The sequence below is a fragment of the Corythoichthys intestinalis genome, chromosome 21 (genome assembly GCF_030265065.1).
Source record: "Corythoichthys intestinalis isolate RoL2023-P3 chromosome 21, ASM3026506v1, whole genome shotgun sequence".
Classification (NCBI taxonomy): Eukaryota; Metazoa; Chordata; class Actinopteri; order Syngnathiformes; family Syngnathidae; genus Corythoichthys; species Corythoichthys intestinalis.
The window spans coordinates 10,594,348-10,613,491 of record NC_080415.1 but is presented as its reverse complement, the minus strand read 5'-3'; the positions used below and the strand labels follow the sequence as shown (position 1 = coordinate 10,613,491).

The following is a 19,144-nucleotide window of genomic DNA, read 5'->3' as shown; positions in this document are numbered from 1 at the left end:
CATACTCTGACGATCAGTATATGTATATTTTAACATACAGTGCTGCTCGAAAGTTTGTGAACCCCACAGCGATGGTCAGATTTTTTGTAAAAAAAACTAAAATAACCTTATTAAATGTTAAGTTATACCCAAATCCACAATACTGACATTCCAAATAATGGACTGAAACAAAAGAAATAGTTATATTGTCATTCTTTATTTAACAAAAGTGGTTGATTTAAGAAAAACTCAGATATCATGTGTGCAAAAGTATGTGAACCCCTTCAGTTAATAGGATATTGCGCCTCCTTTTGCAGAGATTACCTCAACCAAACGGTTTCTGTAGTGACTAATCAGCCTCTCACATCTACTTTGGGGGATTTTTGCCCATTCTTCCTTGCAGAACGCAGTCAGTTGAGAGAGGTTTGATGGGCGTCTGGCATGAACTGCTCGCTTCAGGTCCCGCCACAGCATTTCAATGGGATTTAGGTCAGGACTTTGACTAGGCCAGTCCAGAACACGAATCTTCTTCTTTTTCAGCCATTCCTTGGTTGTATTGCTGGAATGCTTTGGATCATTATCATGTTGCATGATCCACCTTCTGCCAAGCTTTAACTTCAAAACAGATGGCGTCAGGTTATGTTCTAGGATTTGACAATATTCCTCAGAATTCATGATTCCCTGGACTATGTGGAGTTGTCCAGGTCCTGAGGATGAAAAGCAAGCCCAGATCTTGACATTCCCACCTCCATGCTTCACTGTTGGGAGAAGGTTCTTTTGGTGGTATGCAGTGTTGACTTTTCGCCAGACATGGCGGTTTTGGTTGTGACCAAACAGTTCAATTTTGCACCTACATCAGTTGATGAAAACTCTTTTTAATTTAGTCTCGACAACACAACTGTTAAAAAAACAAAAAAAAAAACAACTGAATTGATTGATTAGGAAATCAGGTTGAAATAATAGAAAATTCCAAAATGTTGAGGGGGTTCACAAACTTTTGAGCAGCACTGTATGTGGCATACCAAATGAAATGTGAACGAATATACAGTCATGTGAAAAAATTAGGACACCCTGTTAAATATTCAGTTCTTTACTAAGAAATGTTCAGATATCAATGTCTGATCTTGTTTTTCTTTATCACTGGAAAAGAAAGTGATTTAATTGTCGGTAAACAACAAAAATTAACCCTGTTTTACTCATTAAACCAAATATATCAACGAAAATGCATATTCTAACTGAATAAAAACTGAGGACACCGTACCACCTAATAGCTAGTTTTACCACCTTTGGCTGAAATAGCTATTGTGAGACGCTTTTTGTAGCCATCTACCAGTCTTTGACACCGGTCTGAAATAAGTTTGCCTCATTCCTCAACTCAGAATACTTTCAACAGTGAAATGTTTAAGGGGTTTATTGCATGTACAGCCCGTTTCAAGTCACCTCATAGCATCTCAATGGGATTAAGATCTGGACTTTGACTCGGCCATTCCAGTACTCTACATTTCTTTTCAGTCAGTCATTGGTGGATTTACTGGTATGTTTTGAGTCATTGTCATGTTGCAGGCTCCAGTTTCCCCTCAGCTTTATTTTATTCACAGATGATCTCACACGTTCCTTAAGAATTCATGGTGGATTCTAAGATGGTGAGCTGGCCAGGTCCGGCTGCATCAAAGCATCCCCAAACCATGACACTTCTACCTCCATGATTCACAGTTGGTATGAGGTTCTTTTCCTGGACTGCTGTATTGGGTTTACACCAAACATGTCCTCTGTTCTGGTGTCAAAATAATTCAATTTTAGATTCATCTGTCCAAAGAACATTATTCCAGAAGTCTTGGTCTTTGTCTACATTCACTCTAGCAAACCTCAGTCTGGCCCTAATGTTCTTCCTGGAGAACAAAGGTTTCCTCCTTGCACACCTCCCATGAATGTTAAATTTGTGTAGTCTCTTTCAGAGAGCCTGCTGTAGGCACCGTGATGACAATTTAGGGTTTTTGGAGACTTCTTTTAGCATCTTGCGGTCTGCTCTCGGGGTGAACTTGCTTGGACGGCCAGACCTGGGCATGTTGGCAGGTGGTTTGAATTCCCTCCACTTGTAGACTATTTTCCGGACGTATATTCTTTTGAGATCTTTTTAAATCCCTTACCAAACATATAAACGTCTACAACAGACATGTCCAAAGTGCGGCCCGGGGGCCAAATGCGACCCGTGGTAAAATTTCATCCGGCCCCCAGCCTCTGTCATAAGATCAATAACGTTTGGCCTGCACACAGACTTAATAAATTGGTCAGCATTACTGCTACCAGCATATGAAGTAGCTTACACAAATTCTGGTCCTCTAACTACTAAAAGGCAGCCCTTTAAGCAACATTACCCCGTGTGACTCGACTTCCAATTTTCTAAAATGGCAACAATCAACAACAACAAAAAAGTTGACTGCGACGGCTGACGCTTCAAGGATAGGTGGAAATTGGACTATTTCTTCACTAAAATACGCACCAACTGTGTCTGCCTCATTTGCAAAGCACCAGTCGCTGTTTTTAAAGAGTTCAATGTGAGGCGATATTTCCAAACAAGACACACTGACATGTACGAAAAGATTACAGGGAAGATACGCAGCGAGAAATTGAAGAAACTTGAAGCTAGATCCCGAGAGTCAAAAGAGAACGCCACAAAGGCTAGTTGCGAGATTTTTGAAACTATTAATTTAAAAAAATATAAATATAGCAAATGTGACACACAGAATGGCTTGCTAAAATTTGCTTAAATATATTGTTCTACGTAAAGTACGTCAGCTAAGGTCGGCCCCACACAATTTTACCACACCAAATCTGGCCCCCTTTGCAAAACGTTTGGACACCCCTGGTCTACAATCTTCTTTCTGAAGGCATCAGACAGCTCCTTTGATCTCACCATGCTGTTTTCTCTAACTTCAACAGTCAGTCACTGTTGAAAGTATTCTGCGTTAAGGAGTGGGGCAAACTTTCTTCAGACCAATGTCAAAGACTGATAGATGGCTACAAAAAGCGTCTCACTGAAGTTATTTCAGCCAAAGAGGGTTACACCACCTATTAGGTGGTAAGGTGTCCTAACTTTTTCCTGTTAGAATATGCATTTTTGTTGATATACCCTACCATTCAAAAGTTTGGGGTCTAAGCGACACCAAACTTTTGAACCGTAGTGTTTCATATGGGATTTTTCATTATGTACACTCCAAACTTTTGAACAGTAGTGTATTTGGTTTAATCAGTAAAACAATGTTAATTTTTATTGTTTACCTGCAATTAAATCACTTTATTTCCCAGAGATAAAGAAAAACAAGTCCAGACATTTATATGTGAACATTTCTTAATGAAGAACTGAATATTTAATGGGGTGTCCTAATTTTTTCACATGACTATATGTCCATAAGTGATTTGATTTTATGTATTGTTAATTATTAAGATTGCCTTACATCATGTTCGGTTCAGGGAGCGATCCAGTCCTAGTTTGAGCAAACACGTCAAACTCGTCCTGAGAACCTGGAGGCTTGCAGCTGGTTAAAGAGCTCAGAGTGCTGCTCACGCTCTGTGCGCCAACATCTGCAGGAAACAAATACAAAATACAACTAAAATGGACAAACTAGCACAACTCATTCAATATTTAAAGATGATTCATCGATGATCTAAAATAGTTTGATTTTTCAAAAAGCTCCAGTCATATCTGTGAATGAGACTTGGATATAGTGTATTTGGAAAAACAGTGGAATCACGCTTATTGGCCTTTCACTACACACAAATTCACTTTTGAGTTTTTTTTTTGCAAATGATTGACATTTATTTCCTCTTTTTGTAATGCCATAAAATACCAAAAGATGGCGCCCTAGCCCAGGCTGAATGGAAAAGCAGAAATTGGTATCATGAAAAGCAAGACCATGTACAACTTACATGCAAGCTTGCGGTACATATGTATAAAATGAAAATACATTTAAATCATATCATATGCAGGAAGTCCATTTTGAATTATAAACTTGTAAGGCTGAAATAAATTCACTTTGGGGGAAATCATAGTTTATGGTATATTTACAGATTAAAAATTTAGTGTAGGCAATTACAAATATTGCATCGCCATCAAACCCTTAAGGCGGAGTTTATTGTCGTAGAAAATACCTAGTCCAGCTAGGCGAGAGGCCAAAGTGGCTGGAGAGGATGGTCTCCCGGCGTCAGCAGTGACGTTCGGAGGTAAGCTGGTCGGGGCTGGCTTGTTGCTGACCACTGCTGGCGAGGCAGGGCCCAGATCTATCAGGTTGTCCTCCGTCGCTTCACTTAAGACCTGGAGGCAAAAGGAGAAACAAATATTTGAATAAATGTCTCAGCACTAAAACTGAACGGACAAATGCTGTCACAATTAATGGTGATAAATGGTTGATGACATTTATGCAACACAAGACACTGGCACTTTTGAAGGGTGGAAATGAAATCTGATGTAATTTAGCGCATGAAAATGTCTTCAAGATAAATTTCTTAAGGGGTTGTATGTTTTTATTTTCCCATATTATTGGTAATTTGGACTCTTACATATATCATGTAACACTGGTGTTTCCCCCCCTCCCATTAAACAGGCTCCAAAATCCCCTCAAGAAGAATAGAAAGGGAAAAGAAAGGGCTACTGGATAGTAAGCGATACAAGGAAGAGGAGTCAAATTATTTTCCATACATTATTACATACTGATTGTATTGCCATTTAACTCTATTTTATACAGTTGTTAACTGGTCAGGGCTGCAAAGGCGAGACATGCCATGTGGTGTTGATGCCCCTAATATTTAACCTGGTCACAAAAGTCCACGTGGGGTCTAAGTACTTAACAGGGTAGTGATCTTTTCGGGAGGCCGACATTGGTTTTATACTTGCCTGTCTCAGCTAGCCACAGAAACAGAGGGACAGAAAACAGGAGGAAAAGAAGTAAGAGACAATGAATCCAATCACATGCTTGAAGGGTGACAGCGTTCACTACAATTCTGCATTGTATATACGATGTCTCAATTCAGAGGAAACTCAACAAAGCAGAAACCAAATTAACAGGGGGAGTGTCTATTTGATAATATCCGTTGATAAAAGGTTCATATTTTCTGAATGCAAATGATGAAAAACTGTGGGGTAATGGCTGATTCATGTTTTTATAACAGGGGTGTTAAAAAAATGATTCTGAGCTATATCGCAATATTACGTCATGCAATTCTCGTATCGATTCATAACCCGTCTGTATCGATTTTTACAAGTGTGTTTTTGGTGGAAATAAACAATTCAGTGGCTGCACTTCTACTCACATCCACTAGTTGGCAGCGTGCAGCAGCTTTGCCTTAAAGTCTGCTTAAGTAACAACAACATTAGACTAATACGAGTAGAGATTTGTGTACGTCACCCTCTAGTCGTTAGCAATCATTACTGGGGTGTTTACACACCTATAGCAGCCCAGCTTCAGTCAATGTAAACAGTAGAGGTGGGACTCTTTGGGCACCTAACGATTCGATTACGATTATGATTCAGAGGCTCCGATTCGATTATAAATCGATTATTGATGCACCACAACCCCGCCCCCTTTTTAATTTTTTGTACACTAGTTCCAAAATTGTTCAAAAATCCTCTCGGGCTAAACAAACTACTATTTCAGTATCAAGTTAACCGTTAAAAACAGTAAATAAAATACTCAAGTCCCCATTCTGTATCGGCAGCTTTAAACTATATTTAATTCATTTAATGTTGTGAATCAACTGTTAAAGTTATTAAAATTGCTCCCGTTATTCCATAATTTCCCTTCTGTCTACTTTCGACATGAAAGTTTTAAAACTGTTTCATCATTTAAAGATAGATTCAAGTCAAGATTTCGTCGTTTATTTATTATTATTTTTTTTTAGATAATTTCCCCCCAAATTGATATACAAATATCGCAACAATCATCTACAAATGTAGTACCGGGATTAATCGGGACCTAATCGAATCGTGACCTCGGAATCGTGAATCATATTGCCAGATATGAGGCAATACACACCCCTCTTATATACAGTGCCTTGCAAAAGTATTCGGCCCCCTTGAACCTTGCAACCTTTCGCCACATTTCAGGCTTCAAAAATAAAGATATAACATTTTAATTTTTTGTCAAGAATCAACAACAAGTGGGACACAATCGTGAAGTGGAACAAAATTTATTGGATAATTTAAACTTTTTTAACAAATAAAAAACTGAAAAGTGGGGCGTGCAATATTATTCGGCCCCTTGCGTTAATACTTTGTAGCGCCACCTTTTGCTCCAATTACAGCTGCAAGTCGCTTGGGGTATGTTTCTATCAGTTTTGCACATCGAGAGACTGACATTCTTGTCCATTCTTCCTTGCAAAACAGCTCGAGCTCAGTGAGGTTGGATGGAGAGTGTTTGTGAACAGCAGTCTTCAGCTCTTTCCACAGATTCTCGATTGGATTCAGGTCTGGACTTTGACTTGGCCATTCTAACACCTGGATACGTTTATTTTTGAACCATTCCATTGTAGATTTGGCTTTATTTTTTGGATCATTGTCCTGTTGGAAGATAAATCTCCGTCTCAGTCTCAGGTCTTGTGCAGATACCAACAAGTTTTCTTCCAGAATCTTCCTGTATTTGGCTGCATCCATCTTCCCGTCAATTTTAACCATCTTCCCTGTCCCTGCTGAAGAAAAGCAGGCCCAAACCATGATGCTGCCACCACCATGTTTTACAGTGGGGATGGTGTGTTCAGGGTGATGAGCTGTGTTGCTTTTACGCCATACATATCGTTTTGCATTGTGGCCAAAAAGTTCAATTTTGGTTTCATCTGACCAGGGCACCTTCTTCCACATGTTTGGTGTGTCTCCCAGGTGGCTTGTGGCAAACTTTAAACAGACTTTTTATGGATATCTTTGAGAAATGGCTTTCTTCTTGCCACTCTTCCATAAAGGCCAGATTTGTGCAGTGTACGACTGATTGTTGTCCTATGGACACACTCTCCCACCTCAGCTGTAGATCTCTGCAGTTCATCCAGAGTGATCATGGGTCTCTTGGCTGCATCTCTGATCAGTTTTCTCCTTGTTTGAGAAGAAAGTTTGGAAGGACGGCCGGGTCTTGGTAGATTTGCAGTGGTCTGATGGTCCTTCTGTTTCAATATGATGGCTTGCACAGTGCTCCTTGAGATGTTTAAAGCTTGGGAAATCTTTTTGTATCCAAATCCGGCTTTAAACTTCTCCACAACAGTATCTCGGACCTGCCTGGTGTGTTCCTTGGTTTTCATAATGCTCTCTGCACTTTAAACAGAACCCTGAGACTATCACAGAGCAGTTGCATTTATACGGAGACTTGATTACACACAGGTGGATTCTATTTATCATCATCGGTCATTTAGGACAATATTGGATCATTCAGAGATCCTCACTGAACTTTTGGAGTGAGTTTGCTGCACTGAAAGTAAAGGCGCCGAATAATATTGCACGCCCCACTTTTCAGATTTTTATTTGTTAAAAAAGTGTAAATTATTCAATAAATGTTGTTCCACTTCACCATTGTTTCCCACTTGTTGTTGATTCTAGACAAAAAAATTACATTTCATATCTTTATGTTTGAAGCCTGAAATGTGGCGAAAGGTTGCAAGATTCAAGGGGGCCGAATACTTTTGCAATGCACTGTATGTTTTGTTGTCAAAAAAATGGTGGGTGCAGCTATATAGTCAGATGAGGTTTACAGTCCGAAAATTACAGTACTTAATATTTCTGTGTCTTTGCCAAGTTTCCAGTAAATTAGGATTTAAAATCAGTGAATGACAAATCACAAATCATACATTGTAAAGACTGCTGGCGACATTTAAGGCCTACTAGATGGAACCTTAAAATAGCCATGGATGTAAAAGTAGCACTGAATGATAGACAGATGATGACCATGTTTCCCCACACCTAAAGTATTGACTCACCCCATTGTTTACACTCTGAGCTGTGGACCTTCCAGATCTGAACCGCTCGTATCTGAAGTAAAGAAAGGACAATGGCACAGGGGAGCCTGGTGTAAAGCTGGTGACACTATAACAGAGTTTGAACCTTTCGTAGCGCAGGAAGATGTTATTGAGGTCGTCGTTTACGTGCAACAGCTCTTCAGTCACAGCCTCATTTGAGACACATGATATGAGCTCAACTATTCTTTGCTGCATGGCTCTACATGTCCTGTTCAGCTCCTGAAACAAACACAAGAGTATATGCTCATTAGAGATGCGCAGAAGCATTTCAATTAGGGCTGCAGCTATCGAATATTTTAGTAATCGAGTAATCGACTGAAAATTCTATCGATTAATCGAGTAATCGGATAAAACATATTTTTAAGTGAAGAGCAATTATAAATATTCATGAGAAAACAAGACATTTCATCTAATATTGAACCATTTTCAGTCAATCAATCTGTCTTTATTTTCGATATACATTGTTAAAAAAACAGCCAACAATTGCATCTCAGATGTAACTAGAATTAAAAGAAAAGACTAATTCCCTGCTTTCACTCAAAAAACTTTTAGATCTTATTAAATATATATATATATATATATATATATAAATATATATATATATATATACATACATACATACAGTGGGGAGAACAAGTACCCATTGGCAGTGTATCAAATACTTGTTCTCCCCACTGTATATAATATACATTATACAGTGTATATATATATATATATATATATATATATATATATATATTTCTTACCTAAAAATGCCATTACGCTTGATAACACACATCACTTAAAAGTTAGGATTTTTTCCCACGTGTTTCAATTGAATTTCTATTTGTGTCAAGCCATTTTTAAGTTCTAGTTAAGTTTTAAGTTAGTCTAAACTGTAAGTCCTGATAGGATTTTGAATTTTTGCAGTGTTCAAAATAAATGTATGATACAGGCTGTATTGGAGCACATTAGGGACCAGTGCTAATTGGTGTTTTATCCAGCAATGACTACTAAGCTAAAATTGATAGTTAGCATTATTAAGTTTTTGTTTTACACCCTTATCACTCCACAACGCAACGCTATGTTATGTTAAAGCCTGAATATAAGACACGTTAGCCACACATCGCCAGTGGTCATAATTATTAGAAACCTAGCCCTCCGCAGGGCTAACGTTACGTGAGCTAGTGACAGTAACGTTAATCTTATTTATTAGCGATTAGCGCTCTTTAGCGCTCTACTGCTTTAAGATGGCGGCTGTTTAGTAACGCCGCTGACTCTGTCATTTCGCATCTAATTCAACATACATGTGATCTCTATGAGACGCATCAGACGCTACCTGCTACCAACGTAGCATCATGCGGGCTAGTTTTTAGCAACGTCCGCGTCGTTTGTAGCGGCTGTCGGCTGCGGTAAGTTTTTTTTCTTTGCTCCTTCCTCTACGCACGTGACATCAGTGCGATGTCCCGCATTAAAAGTAGTCCGAGCAAAACGGAATGCATAGAGCTGTCAAAATAAACGATTACCCGAGGTGAATAGAATTACTCAGATCAGTTTTTAAACTCGAGTTACTCGAGTTGCTCGAGTATTCGTTTCAGCTCTAATTTCAATATATACACAAGGGCTCCAGACTACGACCAAATAATCGGATTTTGCGACTAAAATTAGAGTAAGTACGAGTATTTTTTCATCCACTCGCACATGCATGACCAGTGAAATTGCGTACTTTTTCATACTTTTTGAGAAAAAATGTCTTTTCAGAGTAGTTTTTCCACACAATACTTTTTATTTTTACTTGAGTAGATTTGTGATTGAGAAACACTACTCTTACTCCGTTACTTTGGGCTACACTAGAGTCATTACACTTTTAGAAATAATAATAAAATAATAATAATTTGTTAACAACTGCAATCTGGCTAGTGCCTCTTGACTATTCGGAGTAGAGATTTGCGTACGTCGCCCTCTAGTAGTTGGCTGCCATAACTGGGGTGTTTGCACACCTATAACAGCCGAGCATCAGTCGATGTAAACAGTAACGTTAGCTGCTGTTAGTGTGCTACGCGCGACAACGTCTTTGGACAGCTTTTTTACAGGGAAGAAGCCACCTACTATGCCAGAGGAGGAGCCTACAACCAAGTCCGTTCTGCATCCTGTGTGGCTAAAAGCTAGCAAACGAGGCAACAAAAGTGAATGCACTTTATATCTCATGGCGAACTGTATTGCTGAAGCCAAGAAACCCTTCACCATTGGAGAAGAACTCATTATACCTGAAACCAAAGATATTTTTCGGAGAGAACTCTGTTAATGATATGGTGAGTTACATTTTCCCTGCACTTAATATTTGTTTTTAGTCCTGCCGTGTTATTTTATAGTTACTGTAATTTTCTGCCAGATATTGCCGGTCAGTGGTGCAAAAAAGATTGGGGACCACTAGGCTATAGTACAGTATAATAATAACAGTTCATTTCGATGAAGTTGTGCTGAGAAAAAAAATATACCATTATTTTTGAAAAAATCAGACATTGTAAGCAGTTACTCACAATGTTACTCATTACTTGAGTATTCTTTTCAACTAATACTTTTTTGCTTTTTTTTTTTTTTTGGATGACTAATTTTACTGGAGTAACATTATTTAGAAGTATCACAATTCTTACTTGAGATAAAATTCTTGACTACTCTAGCCAACTCTGGTTATAATTGGAGTAGCATGAAAACAGCACTTGCGAACAATGGCGAAAAAACAATATGTGACTGCTTTCTTTCCAAAAAAAAAAAAAAAGCCGGCAATATTTCAAAGGAGGCTGACGGGTGGAATGAGTCCGATTTAGGGGCTCTACATACCGGAGGCTATGAGCTATGGCGTAATGCATCATCATCATTGAACTGAAAGCCAACTCAAAGGGGTGCGATGCGACTGCAGCGGCAAGCGATAGCGACTCGAACCGCCCTCAGTGTGTGCGTCATTACTCGTCTCTTATTAGCTAGGAATTTGGAGGGCATTTTAAAATTTCTGGACTTTTCTGAGCCCCAACAACTTCCCATCGCGCCGCTTTTTTTATTTATGTCATAGAATTCATGCTGAGAGATATCATCAAGTATGTGTCGGTCGCACAAAGCTAAAATAATACGCTCCTCCATGTTGAGAAAGTGTGGCGAGTGGATGTCAATTTCCGGGTTGGCCAGTGTCCTCGCAGGTGATTTGTCGATCAATAAATCAGCTGCTGATTGTTGTAGTACCAGGTGACAGCGACAGAAATAGAACAAAATTCCCATGTTAACCTCATTTCTAAGCAGTATACTGGTTCATGTCAAAACTGATAGAGAATAAAATATAGATTCATAAGTTTGTAGTTTTATGCATTTATTATGCAAGTATATATCGGTTAAACAGTGAAAATTAGAGAAAACTTTGTCGGTTTACATTGTGCGGCCCTGAATATTCTGCTTGCGCCCCTAAAATGTTAAGTTATGAGCCACTGTGCTCCCAGTAAAAAATGTTAGTCTGGAGCCCTACACACATACTCGAACAATTATAAGGGTTTGTCTTGCCTGTAGTAGCTCATAATCTGAAGTGTCTTCTTGTCCTGGGACCATCTCAGTCAACATCTCAGACATGACCTTTGTATTTCCCCGAACAACATCCAGCTCACTGCGCAGTCTGCAAATCTAACCAGGGAAAAAAAATGAAATGACACCCATCACTGGAAAATCTGCCTATTGCTGCTCTTTTTTCGAATAATTGTAAGAATGAATCAACAAAAACAATCAGTCACACTGCATTGTGCCAGTGGAGTATTATGTTTTTCCCGATGCGTCTCGTACTGCACCTGTTCAGGTGTTGGGTTCACGGCTCCAGAAGGGTGAATGTTGGGAACCTGAGGGTTTGTGTAGGGTTTTGAAACAGGCTGCTGGACAGGTTGGGAAGGAGCGGTGTATTTGTGTAGAGCTGAGTCTCCTTCTGGAGCTGATGCGGTCTGGTAGAAAGCAACAAATAACATGAGAAAACCATTCAGTTGCACTTTCCAACAATTGTCTGCTTGTGTGTGATGCCCTCCTACCCGCTGAGGTGTATGAATCGGTGACAGTGTCTCAAGGTCAGACAGGGGGAACTCGATTCCCTTTCTTTTTAGTTCTTCGTAGATTTGAACAACACCTGTGAGATCTGGACTGCTCCTAAACGCATCGGCCCATGCCTGCAATTGTAGAAGACCAATGTTTTAGGACCAATGTTTTAGGGCAGGAATATGCAGTGTAGACCAGAGACTGGTCTTCAGTCAATCATAAGGTGCATAATGGGTAAAATGTAGAAAAACAACTTTTAAACTCATTTTCACAACGATGGGCAAGTTAAGATTCTCCAATAAATGAATCATCACCGTTTTTGGGAGGAATACATTTCTGTTTTTATTCTCACTGTGCAGCATAAGTAATCATCACAACCCCATCGTTATGCTAACTGTGGGCACTGTGCGGCATACGTAATCATCACAACCCCACCGTTATGCTAACTGTAAATATTACACTTAAACACAAAATTATTGCGCTATCATGATTAAATGGTTGATACGTGTTCATTTTTAGCATATGCAAAAGTGCAGAAAAAAGTACGAGATTAAAAAAAAAAAACAGCCTTGTTTTCAAATTACTGTAATTTTTTAACTATAAACCGCAAAATTGTTGTTGTTTTTTAAAGATAATAAGAACATCGGTAACCATGCCAAATATATGTTTGCACATCTTTAGTGCCTCAATGTAGTTAGCCTAATGCATACCTGTCAAATCGTATGGCTAAACACAAAAGTAAAAAAGAATAAAATAAATAAAATAAACAAATGAATTGTAGCGTCTAAAAGGCCAACGCCAACTTCATTAGGTTTATCAATGATTTATTTGCAACCAAGAGCACAAACATGTCTACCGTAAGCAGTAGCTGACGCCAATAAAACAAAAACACAACAACAGCCTTCGCTCTCACTCGTCCAGCCCTTCCTAACGCTCTCTCCAGTCAGATATGTGATATGCAGTAAGTCAATTTATCGCACGGTAGGTAAAAATGGGGTCGCTAATTTTCCCGGCTGCGATTTATGGTCGCGTGCGTGCGTACATACATATGTGTGTGCGTGTGGCGTGTGCACACGTGTGTGTTGATTGCATATGAGAGTCCAGTAGCTTTCACAGATGTTTATTGACCATCAACACGCTGTAGAATGGCGTACCGCACGCATGCTATTTTTAGACCGTGACGTCGCATCATAAAGCGGAAGTAAAGCCGAAGTGGGACATTATAGACCCACCCTCGCATAGAAACAACGTAATTTGTGCCACTTTTCTCCGGTAATCTTTCAAAAACGAACATGCCGATCACGCATGGCTTTTTTGGAACTTGTAGAAACGACTTTAGACATTACGACACATGAAGGATGTTTTCTTCATACATTTCCGGAAACCAAAAACTCGGGAGGAAAATACGTGAAGACCGAATCAACTTGCGCAGACTTTAACACAGGGGTGGGCAAACTATTCCACAAAGGGCCGCAGTGGGTGCGGGTTTTTGTTCATACCCAGCATGAGGACAGCCTTTCACCAATCTGGTTTCTTACAAGTGCAATCAGTTGATTGCAGTCAGGTGCTTCATGGTTCCACTGAAACCTCATTGGTTAAACTGTCTGTGCTGAATCAGTTGCAACAAAGACCAGGACCCACTGCGGCCCTCGAGGACCGGTTTGCCCACCCCTGCTTTAACACCAGCTCGGTGAATCTATTCACATTTCATATGCAGTAAACATTTTGTTTGGTTGGCATGGTCTTTCAGAGGACAAAAAGGTAAGCCATTTTTATATTTTTAACTTATTTTTTTAGTGTAACGTTGTGCCGTACTGCTTCTGTCTGACAATGAATGACCTGAAAAAATTACAATGGTATCTGACTGCCACGTTACCGTTTCTGTTATATATATATATATATATATATAATTATATATAATTAAAAAAAACTTTAGTAAGGGGGAAGTGTAAATTATAGAATTAAGATTTGTTATCAATGAAAAAATTAAAAGTGTTCGTTGGCTGTCACTGAGTAGCATTTGCGATCGCTACACAAAGCTAACTAAATTACCCCCAAGAACGATCAGAGACATAGGACAACCATAGGATATATAAGAAAGACAGGGCTGATGGTAAAGGATAGCTTGTTGAAACAGGAGAATGTCATTGTCAGTCGCGTCAATAAAAAAGCTAAGGCTATGCTTAGGTCGGCTCGTTTTTTTCGTCTTTTTCAGCCTTCGACACTCAAGCCATCTCTTTAACTGAACATTTTTATGTTCTTCCAAATCTTTGCCAGTGAATTTGGCACCAGGCACATCATTTTTGGAGAGAATTGGTAGGTTTAGCTCTGTAAACATCTCCTCCGTACACGATTTCCATTCATGTCCTATTAGGGACAACCGGTGGCTTGTCCCTACTTAGCATCAGTAGCTAACGTCATGAATATTAATGAGCGGAAGTGACGTGTTGCTTGCGGTACGCCATTAAAGTTCAGACATACAAAATAAGGAAACACTTCTCTATTAAACATTGTAAAACGTTAGCCTCGCTACATTGAGGCTAACGGAAAAAAGACAATGTTCTAACCAACCACTTTAGCCTGCTATAAAACTTTGGAAGTCTTCTCCACAAAGCAAAATTGCAGTTAGAAGTTGGATTAAAGAATTTGTGAGTGATGCGAACAAAAGACAAAAAAAAATCCATTACTGATACCACATGCATGACGAAAGCATAGTGCACTTTGTTTTTATTTCTTTTTACTGAGTGTAAAGCTTACTGTTAGTGGCTTAGCAAATGTACTTGCGGTGAACATTTCAAAATAAATGCACGTCATGTTAAGATTTCTGGAGGCAATCGCATATACTACAGATTCTACACTAAGAATAAACTTAAAATGACACCTATTACAAAAAAATCTGATTGGCAATGATAATATGATGTAATAAATGATAATAATTTGGGTTCAAATTTGTTGCACGTGCACTTTGCTGGACAAAATGACAGTCATTTTGGATAAAATTAACACTTTTAATGGGCTCTCTAATTAGCAAACAACAAAAATGACATTGGGTTTCTCACCTATTTCATATTCCGCATCTAACTAGTTTTAAAATGACTCATTATGCATTGTGTTTTTCTTAATATTTATACATTTTCATTTAGTTTGGGTTGTATTTAGGAATTAACAATTAACTGCATTTGAATAGGTGATTTATTAGGATATATTGTCACTATGTGGTTTAATAGGTTCAAAAAAAAAAACAAAAACGCAATAATATCTCATATCGGCAATAATTTATGAGACAATATATCGTCTAGTAAAATTTGTTATCGCAACAGGCCTAGTTGCAATCATATTTAATATTGCATTCAAATCAAATTTTAAAAATTATTAACTGTAAAACAAAGTCATGTTAATGTGTTTTACACACACACTTCAATTTTAGATGTCTAATGGTTTTGTTTACGTATTAAAGTAATTAGTTCTGTTTCATAAGGGAAACCTTGGGCTGAGGTTGACAGGTATGCTAATGGCTTGAAAAACACTGCCACTGTATGCCTCTCTCTTGGAATGATGCCGTGGCCAACTGCACGAAATAGGAGTGTTGCAAGGTTACACGAGCCGAGCCTGGTAACATGAGCTGCACTGGGTTAAGCGCATAGAGCTATTCACCTCTATCTGACTGCATCTTGCACAGTTGTTGCACAGCCTCATAAACCAGCCATAAAACACTGCTTTGAGCACCTGTACCTCAATTAACCTCAAACTCACTGAGCTGTTAATGAATAACCATTTCACCTTTGCAGCACATGAAATATGTCATTGCATATATGCCATGTACCTCACACAAGTATGAAAAAAAACATTAAAAGCCCATAGATTTTGATCTTACCTGGATCAGGGCCAGCACTTTGTCTTGAACTATGGTGGGAGGGTTGTTTTTAGGAGAGATGATTTTAACAAGGACGCCATCAACAAAGTCTCTGCTTGTGACTAGAGAATGAAACCGGTGGCCACAGTTCTTTACACAAGTCTCCAGCACCTGATAGAAGTAGAGGGTTGAAATTGTCAAAATGTTGCCTTCTCACTCTCATCTGGTAAATGTTGAAAAAAGTAATAATAACAACATCTTTTGGCCACACTTTTAATTACAGTGGCATGTACTTTCACTCGTGGATGGACCATATTGACCATAGAGCTGGGAATTAAATTCATTATAAACATAGATAGTGTAGTGGGCCAGAGGCAAGGGCACATATGTCCTAGTTAGTTGCTCAAAATAAGAAAAATGTGACATTAAGCTAATCTCAGTAATGCAAGAAGTGACTAAACACCCAAACATTCAGTAAATAGGTGTGGTAAATTTCATTTAAAAGCTGTCAATATATTTGTCTGTAAGGTTACCTAATTCCTGAAACTGAGTGATTTCAGTTGTGTATTTTTTTATTTCGCCAACTTCTTTTTTTTATACTTGGCAGGCAGAGTATGTCGAGCATGCGGTGTGAAAACTGTGCCAAACAAATTCTGTGTGGCAACCGCTAAAGTGGATATCCTGGAAGTTACTTCTTACTTGATGTTGAAATGTTACCTAAAATGTTGTCAGGTTTTAAGATAGGAAATGATAACATGTAGGAGGTTAACCAAAGTCCTAAGAATACATTGAAGAATACAGTAATTTTGTTCACTTCAGCGCTGTACTCACCGTTAAAGCGAGCATCACTTCTCTGTAGTTCCTATTGCCATTCAGTCTTTTTTTCACTGCCCTAATTGCGTCCTTTGGCCTGCATGCAAACACAGCATATAAAAATTTGAGATCGACCGATATGGGTTTTTCAGGACCGATACCGATTATTAGTAGTTAGAGGGGAGACATTTTTGATCATTTGCAGTAAAGTATTAAAAATGGCGTAAAAAATTAATAATGCAAACACTGAACTTCATTGAAATGCTTAAAGCATGTTTATTGAACCACACTAATAGAAAATAATAGCAAATAATAGGGGGTGTTGTGGTTCAGTGGTAGACTAGTCCTTCCACAACTCAGAGGTTGTGGGTTCGATTCTCCGCCCTGAAAGTGATTACCTCGTCTAAGTCCTGGTGCTGCGTCACCAGTCGGTAGATGAGGATATAGTGTGAAGCACTTTGAGGTAGGCCTGCACAATACAGTTTGAACATCACCATTGCAATGTGCGCATGCGCAACAGTCCCATCGCCATCGTCCAATTGTTTTTTTTTGTTCTTTTATGTAAATGTTTGTTTTTCTTCATAAAGCAGTAATTTTGCCCATACATGGCTTCCTAGATCCATTTTATATTCACCACAATCTTCATTATTCACATATAAACCCCCTTAGCTTGGGTTAAACGGTATTATATGAATACTAGGGATGTCCCGATGGCATATTTTTGCGTCCAAGTCCAAGTCACCTGGCCAGATCAAAGCAACAAACCTGTCAACCATCGTTAACTTTAAGTACGAAACGCCAGCTGCACTGCTGACCAAGAAAAGCAGTTTGGTCGCACTGCTTAGCAGAAGGGAAGGTGAGGGGCTGTACGAGCATGAATCAGAAAAATATAATGTTTTAAAATTAAAAAACGATCCTTTTCATTCCGATCTTCTGAAAAATGGCGCGATCGGCCCAATTTCCAATCATGTGATTGTATCGGCACATCTCTAATACAATGTGGTCATAGCAAGTTAACCAAAGTCTTCCCAAACAGAGCTAATCAAGTCATCTGATGAAAATTCTTCTAGTTTTAATATTGCAATATATATAACGCAAACCCTTAAAATGTCACAATGTCATTTTTTCCCAATATAGTTCGGCCTAACTTTGAGGGCTTTAAAAAGGGTGTAGAAGCGCAATACAACTCCATTTACCATTACAATTTAACCAATCAGAGGACATAGTGAATACTAGAGACAGCAGGCAGGAGAGCAGCGCACCGGCATCTGATCCGAAATAACCAAGTTGTAAATTTATTATTTCAAAAGGGCCGATACCGATTTACGTCAAATTTCCAAATATCGGCGCCTGATAATCTATCCCTAATAAAAATATGCCCAAAGCATTTTAAATAGGAAGAGAACTTGCAAATCGAGAAATCAATTCTATCAGTCAATGATTTTCACAAAGCTGGTGTTTACTTGTATACATACTAGTAATAATTAACTCCTGGACATGGATTGTTTGACTATTGATTTCATACAATGAATGCCTGGAGAGGAAGATATGCTTTGAGTAGATTATAAACTGACATGCAAAGGCTAAACTCATCTAAACAAAATACAACCCACTAATCAATCTCTGGACTTCATACAAGTTTAACCATACAGCAAGATAAGCAGCGAGGCCTTGTGCAAATTGCAATTGCACATGAAGAGACATGCTTCAAATATAATATGAGGCAAGTGTTGCAAGCTGCAACTATGTCACCTTAAAGCACCAACACATAAGAGAGTTGAGCAATTTCTTGACTCTTGAACTGTCTGTGTGCTCACCCGTCTTCTGTTTCATTGATAATGTCGCATATTTCCATGTTAAGAGTCCAATCTTCACTTGGCAGCGACCCATCAGTTGCTCTTTCTGGAATAAAAATACAGTGACAAAAAAACGCGATGACGCCTGTCACAGAAGAATGGATTTAATAAGCGATGACTAATGGTAGCTACCTACAAGCTAAGCTAGCTAGGTAGGTAGCGACTCAATACGCCAATGAATGAGCGAAGGGCTTTGCAAATGATGTCTACGTCAGACTAACAACCAAACCCTATAAAAAAATTTAAGTGTTTAATAACATGTAATTCGTGCAATTATAACATGTTAACTACTTGTTAGCTAGGCGGCTAACGGGGGTAGTTTAAAGAGCCCTGTCTTTAGCCTAGTGCTAGCTTTCAAGTAAACAACATCGGCACGGATTCCATGCGTTTACAAAACGTAATCACATATTTAAATACATTGTCGTTTTGGTGATGTCTTCTTACGTACCAATGCAATGCCCCACTGGGGTAGTGAACGGATTTCCCATAAGGAATTCCATCTTGGCCGTCAACAAACAAGTCAGTCCAGGGAATGATGTTGCTACATGAGGAAACTTCCAACATGCCCAGCCCATATCATGTCATTGGTCGAGGAACTCTGACCTTTAATGCG

At 38.8% G+C, this 19,144-nt stretch overlaps 1 protein-coding gene across 5 annotated transcripts in view; it reads right to left on the bottom strand.

The window, feature by feature from the left end:
* Positions 1-19,130, bottom strand: part of tom1l2 (target of myb1 like 2 membrane trafficking protein) — a 30,746-nt gene extending 11,616 nt beyond the window's left edge. For 3 of the 5 annotated variants that reach the window (XM_057825930.1, XM_057825932.1, XM_057825931.1), the window contains exons 1-11: positions 18,980-19,130; positions 18,493-18,577; positions 16,694-16,772; positions 15,884-16,033; positions 12,006-12,140; positions 11,775-11,921; positions 11,497-11,613; positions 8,054-8,187; positions 7,930-7,981; positions 4,129-4,291; positions 3,435-3,561 (exon numbers count right to left, since the gene is read on the bottom strand). In XM_057825930.1, coding sequence (XP_057681913.1) covers positions 3,435-3,561; positions 4,129-4,291; positions 7,930-7,981; positions 8,054-8,187; positions 11,497-11,613; positions 11,775-11,921; positions 12,006-12,140; positions 15,884-16,033; positions 16,694-16,772; positions 18,493-18,577; positions 18,980-19,106 — 1,316 coding nt within the window. In that variant the 5' untranslated portion in view covers positions 19,107-19,130. Of the gene's footprint in view, positions 1-169; positions 878-3,434; positions 3,562-4,128; positions 4,292-7,929; positions 7,982-8,053; positions 8,188-11,496; positions 11,614-11,774; positions 12,141-15,883; positions 16,034-16,693; positions 16,773-18,492; positions 18,578-18,979 lie in introns of those variants that run through there. The other 2 variants (XM_057825933.1, XM_057825929.1) reach the window with 2 other exon arrangements.
* Positions 19,131-19,144: the final 14 nt, after the last annotated feature.